At 40.0% G+C, this 12,762-nt stretch overlaps 1 protein-coding gene across 1 annotated transcript in view; it reads left to right on the top strand.

Moving 5' to 3' along the window:
• Nucleotides 1–12,762, top strand: part of ATP9B (ATPase phospholipid transporting 9B (putative)) — a 172,170-nt gene that overhangs the window by 73,398 nt on the left and 86,010 nt on the right. Inside the window, 3 exon segments of the mRNA XM_048507642.1 lie at nucleotides 3,927–4,007; nucleotides 5,746–5,821; nucleotides 6,872–6,948. Coding sequence (XP_048363599.1) covers nucleotides 3,927–4,007; nucleotides 5,746–5,821; nucleotides 6,872–6,948 — 234 coding nt within the window.

Genomic DNA, 12,762 nt, shown 5'->3' with positions numbered 1-12,762 from the left:
TTTACATTTTCCCCTTTGTATTGATGAGATAGAGTACTGGCTGAACCCAGCAGCATCTTTGGGTTCTCTTTCGGACCTGTCAATTAAACAGGTTGCAACCAGAGGTCTTTTGGCATTCATGTGGCATGTCTGCAGTTTGTCTGACCAAGAAAATCTCAGTTACAGCCAGCACCTCTACCTAAGGAAGGCTGGCTCTAATATACCGGTAGTTGCAGAATTAGTAGCAAATGGTGAGCATGAATATATTACTTTCGCTGCACCACAGAGCAACTGATCTCTGAGACCTAGTTATCAAGTTTTCCAGGTCAGAAAGCATAGTGTTGACTCCTCAGTGCTGGCAGCAAAGCTTAATTTGCAGAAAAGCTCAGTCCTGTTGAATCTCACTTTTAATGCCTCTAGTGAGAATTCAGCTCCTACATTTAGAACACGTGAGATTTAATAATAAATTACCCAGGAGATGAACTGAATTGAACGTGGTGAGATGGAGCTATTGCAGAATAGTCAGAGCTGAATTGTAAAGGTTGGTGTTAACATTGGCTCTGAAGTGGATCAAAATTTTCCCATTGCATAAAACAGACTGTCTTTTATAAAGAGAGAAAGAAAGGAAATGGGGTTTGTGGACTAAGCAGTCTGGTCACTCTATGGACATACGTGGTCCATAACAGTTGCTCATTTTGATTTTTGGAGCAATCTGATGTAAAGGATTGTATCTTGTGTTGTCATGGGCTGTCAGTTCTATCATCAGTGTCAGTCTGTAACCTTATCCTCTGTGACACCAAGAATAAACAAACTGGCAAACCTTTAGAGCTTTCTTAAAGAACAGATGACACCACCGAAGATGATCACGACAGATTTTGTTGTCTTCCCAAACCACTTAATGTGATCAGAGAATTAAAATTTCAACAAGTCATTTAATGATGGCTGAGCTGTAAGAACTGCAACACACCGGTTAGGTTTCTTGGTTTCATAGTCATATGTTGGTCTTTTTCAGCACCATGTATATTCTGGGGCATTCCTCCCTGGCTTAAGTGATCAAGTAAATTTATTAGCAGCAGTGAGGTCACTGTAATTTTCAATAAATGGTGACTTGCTGATTTATATCAAAAGATCCATACAGCAGTAAACAATACCATTTACATTTAATTAGTTTTATTGAACCAGAGGCAATTTTATTTGTAATGAACTGCATGTTATGATTAAGGATGTATTTTAATGATCTTTAAGTAAGGTGAACAAATGTTGCCCTTGACCTAATAGAGGAGGTTTTCCTGCATTATTGATAACTTCAGAGTGATTTCTAAATTATTATTGTGAACTGTAGAAGAAAACATTGTCGTTATTGTACCATCATTTAGTAGTTTTGAGACTTATGAAAACAGTTGGGTGCAGTCTTACAAAATGCTTGCATGTAAATAAGGGGAATCTAATCCCTTTTCATATTAATATAGGTGACAATGCAGTACATTCCTTATCAATAAAAATATAAACATTGTAGTCCTAAATCAGTTTCAAAATAAATGGCATTGAGGTACCTAATCAATATAGGACAAGTATTCAATAATGGGATTATCTGGAATATAATTTAACTTGCAATAATTCTGAAGTTTGTCACCAACATTTTTAATACTTCCTTTTCCTTGAGGCACAATTTTTTTCTTTGCTTTGCTCTAAGGGGAAATGTTGATGCAGTACTTGTGCTGCAAATATGTTCTGTTTTGAGAGAAAATACTTCTTAAAATTGTTTTCTTCCGAAGTTGCTCATTAGAAGTAAAGAAGTTTGGTTTTTTTTTCTTGAACCTGAGCAATTTCTGCAAAGCATGATCTTTTTTAAAGCATGCAAACTTTCTTGCTTGGCTTACTTCATTAATAGTTTTTATTGTATTACGAGTATGTGTGTGGTATTAGCTTTCTGCTGTACTGAGACTCTTTATTTTTCTGTGCACAATAAAGCACATAATAGCCTGGATTATCTAAATTGTAGGTGATAACAGATTGAGAAGAAGTGAATGATGAAGATATAGGACACCGCATGTGTATTAGTTTCATATGAATTATTTCTCAAGAGGCTGATGAAAACTAACTTGGAAGAACAAGAATGCAGTCAATGGGAGTTGTGTAAAACCTGACAATAAATGGCTGGTGATTTAGCATAAAAATAGTTGATTTGTAACAAAAGAGTTGAAATCTGATTTGCTCTTTTAAAATATGAATAAAATAGCTGGATGAGCAGGTATAAATAATGAAGTAGAAAATATGGGTTAGAGTTCCATTCTTTTAAAATTAAATGGAAACATCTTGATAAATAGAACTACTTGCTGATAATATTAGACAATTTTGCTCTCTCTCCTTACATGCACTGGGTTGGATCCAAAGTACAGTTAGCAGAAGGCAAGGAATATTTCGTGGTGTTCCCCCAAAACATAGTGACAGTACTAGTAGAAGACTGTTAATTAAGACACTTGCTTAGTGGAAGCTGAAGCAGATCAAAATAATATCTGCAATTTGTTTGACAGTATCATAAAATGTTTGCTTGTGAATGTGTGCAGAAACAGACCAAGGCCCACTTCCCTCTGTTTCTCTTATGGCCTCCATTTCTCTCAGCTGAGGAGGAAGGTGGTCCCCTGCTTCCTTTTGTTCCTGCAAAAAGTAATAAAGCCATGCTTTCTAGTGATGATCTCCTTGTTATCAAGGATTGAAGAGCTCTGTGCCAGTGGATTATGCCCGATCTCAATAATCTCTGTATTTCCTGATGTCTGTTCTTATCCTTTCTTCACTGGACAGTGAATACTCCAGTATCAAAGGCCCCTTCCGCACAGCGGAAAGGGCGCCTCTCCACCGGCAGAAATTATGCCGGTGAAGGGGAGGGGGCCGTTCGCACATGAGCGTGCAAACGGCCCCCACAGAGGCCAGCACAGAAGAGGCGGCTCCGCACAGAGCCACCTCTTCTGCGTCCCCCCGACTCACCTTGTCCTTCAGCATCGGTCTGGAGGGCTGCAGGGACCCACCCTCCGACCTCCAGGGGTCAGAGGGCAGCATGGGCAGGTCTCAGCAACCCTCAGCAAGACCGACGCTGGAGAATGAGGTGAGTGGGGGGGGGGACGGGAAAGCAGCGCCTTCCAAAAACCTCCCTCGGGAAGGGAGGTGGAAAGCGGCGCCTTCACGCAGCTCGGGGCCGCACAGGATGGTGCTGCTGCATTGCAGCAGTGCTGCCTGTGCAAACAGCTCCCCAGGGACCGGTGTTTTTCCGTCCCTAGGCCGCTGTTTTTGGCCCCGTGCAGAAAGGGCCAGAGGATCCTGCCTATTATATTAGGTGCTGTGGACCACAGTTAAGATAATGCTGATGCTGCTGCAGTCGTCTTGTTTGTGGGCTTCCTGTAGGTACCTGGATGGCCACTGTGTGGATTTGATGGGCCTTGGTCTGATTGAGTGTGGCTTTTCTTATGTTCTTATGACATGCAATCTCCCTGACAACCATGGTGAGATGTATATTCTTGTATTGTGACCTGATGTTCCATAATGGTTGCTTGATGAATGTTGCACACACCTCTCTCAGCATTCCTTCTCCATATCTGGCAAGTCTCTTCCTGTGCCTGCAGGTTGCTCGCAAATCGTGAATATCTTTGCCTTCCCAAAGATGACTGTGCCTGTGGTGTGCCTCTGAAGCTGAACTCTCTTATGTTACAAATTGCTTGACCTAGCATCAGCCATTACGGATTCATGTTAAATAAAATGTTTTGATAGGTTCCAGCATCATAATGAAACTTCTAGTTATGTACTAAAAAAAAAATACCTGAGAGTTGTTCATTGAGAATAAATGGAGTACTCCTGAGTGCCAGGGGGACATATATTAGAAAGTCATGTGTGCTTAATGATGAATGTATTGGTAGCGTAAAATACATTGGTAACATTACAATTATCTTTCCTAGGATCTTTTTTCAATCAGTGCATATGTTTATGCTCAGAAGCCACAAATGGATATTCACAGCTTTGAGGGTACCTTTACACGGGTAAGTAGTAATTGTATCAAATATGTAGGTAAGAAGAAAGCTGCTTTTAATGTGAATCAATATTAGAAATGTTCCAGTGTGTTTCATAAAGTGTTTACATGAAAGAAAGTGATCATGTAGTGTACTACTCTACTATTCCTTGTTCAAATGTATCTTCTTTATCACAGCATTATGCTTGTTAAAAGGGTTCTCAAAAGAACAACAACCTTGGAGGTTAGGACTACGCTATGCATAGTTTAGGATTAGATATGCAAGTTCATTTGCTTACATAGCAGCAGCATGGACAAAGACAAGTCCCTGTCCTGCACAGAATGGTATTTTTAGATGCAAACCAAACTTGTCCAGAATGAATATGTGACAGTTGTGTTTTCCACAGGGCAAATGCTGAGAGCAGAATCAAGTTTTTAACCAGTAATGCTACCTTTCGGTAGAATTCACAGCATAGCTAGAACACATGTTGAAGTGTGCAGACAATGGATGTTGGAAACTAAAATAAAAGCAGTTGTTCAGTCCATTAAAAATAGAACAGTAGCTTCAGTCCACCTTGGGGCATTCATTCTTGGAAGTCATTGCTGTGAGTTTTCCAGGCTGTGTGGTTGTGGTTTGGTAGTTTTAACTCCTGCGTCTATGGTTGGTTGTGGTGCCTTGATTATTGAGTTTTTTCTCCATAGACATTACTGGGCACCAATAGTCCTTTAAACTGTGGTAGTGAACTGCACAGAAGTTCCCTCCCTCTGTCTGCAAGAGAGTTCCCTCTGTTGGCGGCTACCCAAACTGCAGAGCACCAATGCGGTGTCTGTTCAGCCATGCTGCTTTCAGGGAATGTTGCCAAAGTAGTTGATCCCTGACCTGGATAACCCTGGCTAGCCAAGTCTTGGAAACTAAGTAGGGTTGGTCCTGGACAGCATTTGTATGGGTGACCACCTGAGTTGCTTTGCAGAGGAAGGCAACAGCAAACCACTTCTGAACATCAATTGCCTTGAAAGCACTAAGGGGGGAGCCATAACTCAGCTGTATTTTGATAGGGAAAGTGTAGCTGAACTTTAGATATTTCCATAGAATAAAGGTAAGAAAGTTGTGTTTCTTGAATTCATATCCTTCTACCTATGGAAAACCTTTAGGGGACCTAAACCCCTATTTTTTTACTATGCTGTAGATCAGGGATCCCCAGTGTGGGGCCCATGGGTGCTCTGGTGCTTTCCTGGTACTTGCCAAGTGTTTTCAGAAAGTGTCTAGAGTCTGGTGTGGCTTTTGCCCAGCAGGGCTTCTGATTGGCCACTGCAGAGCTGATTGGCTAAGCAAATTCAAAAAATAATTGCTTCAGCAGATGCTGCCAGCTCATCATAAGGATCTTTCCTGGATGATTGAAGGCAAACTGTGAAATCAAGTAAAACATTTTTCAACAACATGCTTATTGAAATAGGTCTTTTGTTAAAGCAGAGCTTCTGCCTGAAACATTGAAGAGTTACTATTAGAGTTATGCCTAACCTCACTCCCTGACATTTTGTGGTTGGCTCCACCTTCTGTGACAGCCATTTTGTGATTGCACCTACCATCCTAGGTCAGAATTCCAAGCTACAAAACTTGAGGACCTCTGCTACAGAAATGTTTGTGTCAGCTTGTTCAAATTGGTTAACTTAATCTACCTGTAGGTTTTTATTTATTTGAAATTTACACTTCCGTACGTGCATTCTTTTATTGTAAAGGCATAATTTAACGTTGGTCATGTTTTTAACAGGAAGACAGTGATCCAGCTGTTCACGAAAGCCTAAGCATAGACAATACACTATGGGCAAGCACTGTTGTTGCTTCAGGTAAGAAACGATACGTGCTTTCCTTCTGAGGATGGTGGTGAGTGAAGATGGTTATTTATCAGAGTACCTTTCAGTTTTGCCCATGTAACTTGCATTTAAAAGCTGTTCGTAGTCTCTTTGTCTCATTCCTATTGTCTCCCTGTTTGTGTCTGTTGACCATAAACATTTCCAAAACCTTATTCTCAACATAATATAGTCAACTCCACATTGCCCCCTTACATAAATGCTCCTTGCATAATATAATATTATTAATATTATATTGCATAATATTATTATGTTGCCTCTTACATAATATTAAATTGGTACTGTCATTTGTTTAGGACTTTCTTATCAGACAGCATCTCAGCTTTTCATAAAACCTGAAAAAGTTCTATAGTAAAAAATAGTCTAATGGACAACCTAGACATTTATGTACTAAGCATTGAATTTATTGTACACTTGCTTTAATATTACTGATCTTCGGTAATGCCGATTTTGTGGTCCTTTCCCCCCATGAAACAGAACAGAATGGAAGGGTTTGAGGCATTTCCCCACATAATTCCATAAACATCTCTGTGAATTTAACTGGACCCTTTATTTGACCTTGGCTGACAGCAGCATAGCTCATTATGTAAGGCAGGTTATGTACCATCCACATGTTTAAAAAAATTGGGAAGAATATTGCCTAATTACCATAGCTACTCTATTAAGTATCTTGCCATGGAGAGATAACCATTATGGGCTCTTTCTGAAAGCTGTTAAAATCCAGTAGGCACAAGTGCATAGAATTAACAAGAACTTTGAGCAAAAAAAGCATTGTGCTGTAAACTGATCCTAAAACAGCTCAACATTTTCTGTCTGTGTGCACACTTTTCCTACCCTACTACAGAGCAGCTAAAAACTTTGGATCAGGGGCTTGCTTCTCCTGCAAAGCAATAGCCGCTTGTGCCAGATATTCTAGGTACCAAAGGACAAATCATAGGAGCAATGTATGAAAGGATAATATATGTGTCCATTAGACAGTTTTTCAGCTGAAATGTTTTTGCTCTGGCTTTGCTTTATTAACTGCAGGAACAGTAATAGGTGTTGTCATTTACACGGGAAAAGAGACTCGGAGTGTAATGAACACATCCAATCCAAAGAATAAGGTAATGTAAGCTGATTTGAATGGAAACAGTGTTGGGCTTAAATGTTGGTAAAGTTTTAAATGTCTTTCATATCTAATTTATGAACTAAAGAGGGGATTAGGATGAGGTATGGTCATATAAATATTCTCAAGTAATCCAAACGGAATATAATTGATGGCCTGTCCTTAAGCCCTGCCATTTTGTCTACCGAATGTGTTCTGTTTTTACATTTTATATACTGCTGCCGCTCTGTGAAGCGCACTATTTCCAATACATCTTTTTCTGAGCTCAAAGGTTACAGGCAAGATGCACTTTATTGGTCAAACATTTAACTACTTTTATTACTCATTTGGCGGTACAGAAAGCTGGTTGTGCAACACTTTGTTGCATAGTTCCACATTTCTCTGGAATTTAGTAAAGAATGATCATACATGATCTAGCTTTTCACAAGTTGGAGCTGGAGTCCTAAGGAGCTAGATCTAAAGTGAGAGTAGTATATGGGGTGCAAATAATTTTGGAGTTGAACTGCAAGGAAAGACTGATAGCAATTTGTTAGATACTCCAGGTTTATTGCTTCTAGCTCCAGATGAAGTGGCATAAAAGAAGGAAATATTCAGGAACTGAAGTCCAGACTTTCTTTTGCTTTTCCTTTTATTCCCTTAGAAGCTAATTGATTTACAAATCTTGAGCAGTAGGGGGAAAAAATCATGTTCTTCATTTTTTTGGAAGCAGTGGATAAAAGGACTTAGTCAAATTTTGCTACCACCGGAGTAATCTTAGGATAATTATCTTTTACAAATAGAATAGGTTCCAAAGTATAGGGAGGTCTGATCCATCCCTAATAATAATCCCTAATGTTCTCATAAAAGGAAATTCGAGCAGAACATGATGTTGAAATGATAACGTCCGTCTTACTAAGGCTATAAGGATAAGACCTGTTCAAAAATCTTCCTTGTAAAACCATACAGGGTAAAATATTTAATCTTGAAAATAGAAAAGCTCTGTGGTAGCTCAGAGTAATTAAATATTATGTATGAAGGGATAAAGATCCCAGGAGACAAACACTGAAGAATAAGGGTGAACAAAATCAACAAGCTCTGAATAGCAAATTTTCATAATCAGCTCCTAAAACTTTTCTCCTAATCAGAGAAAAGGCTTTTGTTTTACCCATGACAGCAATAAGAGTAGATGTCATACCAACTAGCGGTGATTTCTCATCAGTAGCTTCCATCCAACTCAATCTAAAGATATCCTGTTTCAGGGCAACTAATAAACCCTGTTCACTAAAAAATAGTTTTAATCTCAGATTAAAGGCATCAAGCTATGCTCTTGGTTCCAAGGTTATTTGATCAAATTCCGCTTGTAGTACAACATTTGAGACACAACATGGTATATTCAACAGTTTTCTTAAAAACTGTGTGAGAGGTTGGTCGATATCATCTGAGATAGCTTTAGTCCAAATAGCTGAGCTGGAAAGAATAAGAGAAACAACTTTCAATTTAATAGCAGGCACAGATGCAAGAGAGGGAGAGAGCAGTCTTATTCTGAGTCCAGAGAAAGAGACCAAGCAGGTTTAGTAAGAGGCAGTCAAGGGTCCAAGAGAGGTCAGATCAGGCAATTCAGTCCGAGTCAGAGTTCGAAGGAATGAGTCAGCAAGTGGGTGTGCCAGAAAGCTGTCATGCTTTCAACAACATTGCTCCTGCAACTTCCTAAAGCAGTCTCTTATATGCCTATGCTGTGGCTCAGTCTTAATTCTGAGCTGACTCAAGCATTCTCTGCACTGCCTTAGGACTTCTAAGCATGCACTGCACCTTTTAGAGTGCAATTCCTGCCGGGTGCGAATCCTCAGCTGCCTTACAGACTCAGACAGTGGTGTATCTGCAATGGAGACATGGGGAGTGAAATATCCCCGGGCAGGACCATTTGTGGGTTTTTTGTATTTTTAGTGGTTTTTTGTTTTTGGCCTGCAGGGGGCGCAGTTTTTAGACTAGCAGCACCAAAATTTGAGGGATTTTTCGGGAGACTCTCCTGATGATATCACTCAGGTTTGGTGTGGGAGGTCCAAAGTTATGGACTTCCAAAAGGGGTGCCCCATCCCCAATTGTTTCCAATGGGAGCTAATAGGAGGGTCCATAACTTTGGACCCCCTGAACCAAACTTCACCAAACCAGGAGGGTCTCTGAAATTTTGGTGCTGCTATCTTAATAATTGCACCCCTGAAAGCAGGCACCCCCCAAATTCCCCCATATTCTCCTTTTAAATCCACCCCCTTTGGCATGGATTTAAAGGGAGAATCTGAGGTCCCAGTTTAAACATTGAAAGTGATGCTGTTTAAAGTGGGGGAGAATCCACCCCAAAACAATGTTACTTTCAATTTTGTTTAAACTGGGGACCCCAGATTCTCCCTTTAAGGTGGATTTAAAAGGAGAATCTGGACTCCCTAGTTTAAACACCATTGAAAATGATGCTGTTTGGGGGTGTATTCCAGCATCACTTGTTTAAATTTTGGAGAGATCTAGGAACCTCATAACTGGGAGCGGGTAGTTGTCATTTGTGAAGTTCAATCTCTGATGTAAAGGTTGCTGTTCTAGGGTGGGGGTTATTGGAAATGAAGATCCACTGTAAACTCACAAAGTTATATGAAAATAACTGTAAATTCCTCATGTTGTATTCAGAAATGAACCATACACTTTACTGTGAAAAGTGTCAAGAAGGCAGGAATATTCTGGTTCTACTGTTGGGAGGGAAGATGGGGATGCATGTTAATATCTGCAGCTGCAAGATCCAAAGATCAGTGGTTCAAGATGTTGTGGGTTTAGGTAACAGAACTTTCATGTGCTTTTGGAAGAACATCCCAGAAAGATAGGATCGACCCTTCTAAAATCTACGCAGCTAGGAGGGAAAGTCTCAACATAGTCTATTTGGCAAAGGCTTATGGAGGAACAGAGAATGTGCAAAGAGATAGTGGAGGAAGAAAGCATCAAGGTCAGCCTTCCTGTGGCAGGGGGGGTGGAGAGAATCTTGTTAACAACGAAAAGTAGCAATTAATCCAGTTTAACAGTCCAGTTTGGGAGGGGGCCAGACCCACCTCTGGAGCCAACGCAGCCCTGCGCAGGTGCCTGTCCCATCAATTCAAGAGGCAAATGCTCCAGCAGAGGGGTGAGTTTGCCAGGTGGGTGCTGTGTGGCTCCACAGCACCCAACCCGCAAGCTGCTGTCCTTCCCTAGGCCTGCTGGTGCAGAAAGCTACTCCTGTGTGGCTGGGGGCAGGACAGGGGCGGGGCTGACAGTCAGTTTCCACTGCCTATCAAGACCCCATTCACTGACAGAGCCGGCCTTGGAGACATGCCATGTTTTTTGTGGTTTATCTCTGTTATCCTCTATGGGGGATTTTTGCCAGCAGTTTTTGTTTATTTTTGGGCTTCCTGCGTCATGGAAAAGCCCTTTGGAGGGGGCAGGGCAGTGATGAAGTGGCGCCGTCCCTGTCCACTCGATCTGGATGAAGCTGTAAATTAGCTAGTTATTTCCTTTTGCTGTATTTTTTAGGAAATGTATCTTTGTGTGTAGGTGTGTTCTAACTAGTTGGTGTGGGTATTTTGGGTAAAATGCATGTGAGTATATTTATGTTATCTAAGAGGAGTTTTGGGGAGACCAGGATCCTTAGGTGGTGGCAGAACTCTGTACCCCCAAAGTCTCAGGAAGGGCTTCAGGGGAGAAAGGTGGGAAATCCCACAAGGGAGGTTCTTTGCAAACATGTATCCCGGGGTGATTCAGTTTTCTTGACCACTTGCTGTCCCATTTGGTCCACAAAATGATTGCATATATGAAAAGAGTGAACTGTATGTAGTGCTGTTCCTATAAAGCCAGCTATTCCTTGACATGGCAATTAAATTTGAAAGCCTTTAAATTCTTAAAACTGTTATGTAGCATTATGGTAGTTGTCGTATATACAACATCATTTGTCTCCTTATAATCCAAGAAATTCATTTTAGAATTTTTGTTGTAGATATTGTTTCCTTGAAATAAAGGTCAAAGATGTCTTGAAGTACATTATGAAAGGATTGCTGCATTATGAAGTACATTATGAAAGTTCTGATCCCATTATTTGCATTCAGTCATGCCATTTTTACTCGTACAGCATGGCATGGTTTTTTATCATATTTTGAAAACTTTTGCTACCAGATTTGTCCAGGGAAACATAATTTAACATACCTAGGCTGCATTCACACATCACAAAGAAGCGTGTGTTCATGGCAAGTACCAGTTCAGCATCTTGAAATGCTTGCATACTCCCTTCTTCTTCACCTTTCCCCTCCACCCGCTCACATATAGGGCCCCTGGTCTATGAGGAGGAAACAAGTTCCATTTTGAAGAAGAAGAGGAAGGAGTAGTAGTAGTAGTAGTAGTAGTAGTAGTAGTAGTAGTAGTAGTAGTAGTAGTAGTTTGGATTTATATCCCCCCTTTCTGTCTGTAAGGAGACTCAAAGGGGCTTTCAATCTCCTTGCCCTTCCCCCCTCACAACAAACACCCTGTGAGGTGGGTGGGGCTGAGAGAGCTCAGAAGAACTGTGACTAGCCCAAGGTCACCCAGCTGGCGTGTGTTGGATTGTATAGGCTAATCTGAATTCCCCAGATAAGCCTCCACATCTCAGGCGGCAGAGCAGGGAATCAAACTCGGTTCCTTCAGATTAGAGTACACCTGCTCTTAACCACTATACCACTGCTGCATTCCAGGAAAATGCTTTCAGATGTCACAGCAAATTTGATTCAAGGTTCTAAACCCAGAAAGCCTCCAGTTGTACTTTACATAGGGAATGAGGGAGCACTGGAGCAAGTCAACAAGTTGAATTTGTGCCCATTATGAATTAAGAGCCCTAATTTTTTTTTGTTCCTTTAGCATTTCATGGGGTTCTTAGGGAGGATCTAAGATCTGAGAGGTAGAATATACAGTCTGTTCTGTGTTTTAAATGCTGTCACCATTATTTAATTATTGATAGGGTTTTGAAGTTAAAGAGAAACTAAACCTTCACAGCTTCTATGTTTATGGGGTTTTCCATTCAAAACAGTGCAGATAGCTTTTAATCATAGGCAGTGATCTTTCTAAAGACTATGAAGACAGTTCTCATGAGTTGAAACTTGAGATTGCCACCAGACCGTTATTCTGTAGAAAGATAAAAATGAAAAAAAAAAGTCAGAGGCTTAAAAAATCAATTGTGACAGGTTGCCATTTTCATGCCATTCATAATAATAAGTTACTTAGAGTCAGAACATAAAGAACGAAATGATAATACAAATTGCCGAGGGTAGTTATTGCAATCCTTTGAGTGTATTAATTTGTGTTTCTAATAAAAAGATGCTTTTAAATGTGTCATTGACAAAGAGACAGGTGATATGTGCCATTATGTGAATTAGATGTCCTGTTATTATTTGAATCTCTGTAGCTGCATTTTAAAATAATAGAGCAAAATAGAATTAGTACATTTATATTGTTCACAATCATCTTCCCTAATACATTTGTATGAAATTAAAACTTTTCCAGAAAGAAATTAATTCTGTGTTTAAAAAAAATCAGTTATAATGTTTTCCATGTTGAAATTGATAAGCAATAGGATAGTCCATAAACGTAGCAATAAGTTATTAGCTGATTTATTCTGCAGTTTTATCAATAGTTTGTTTCTGGTAAAAAAATATAGGTAATCTCATCTAAAGCTTTATTTACAATCGATCTTTCAGCCAAAAAAAAAGTGTATGGTAAAAGAGTGAAAAACGGTACTTAGGGTCATATGGGTTAATAGTGTTGTTGCTTTATAATTTAACATCTAAAAATATTTTAAAGT

Source organism: Sphaerodactylus townsendi, linkage group LG09 (assembly GCF_021028975.2).
Source record: "Sphaerodactylus townsendi isolate TG3544 linkage group LG09, MPM_Stown_v2.3, whole genome shotgun sequence".
NCBI classification, from domain to species: Eukaryota; Metazoa; Chordata; class Lepidosauria; order Squamata; family Sphaerodactylidae; genus Sphaerodactylus; species Sphaerodactylus townsendi.
Note: the sequence above shows the minus strand (reverse complement) of the source record. Positions and strands in the feature narration are given on the sequence as shown.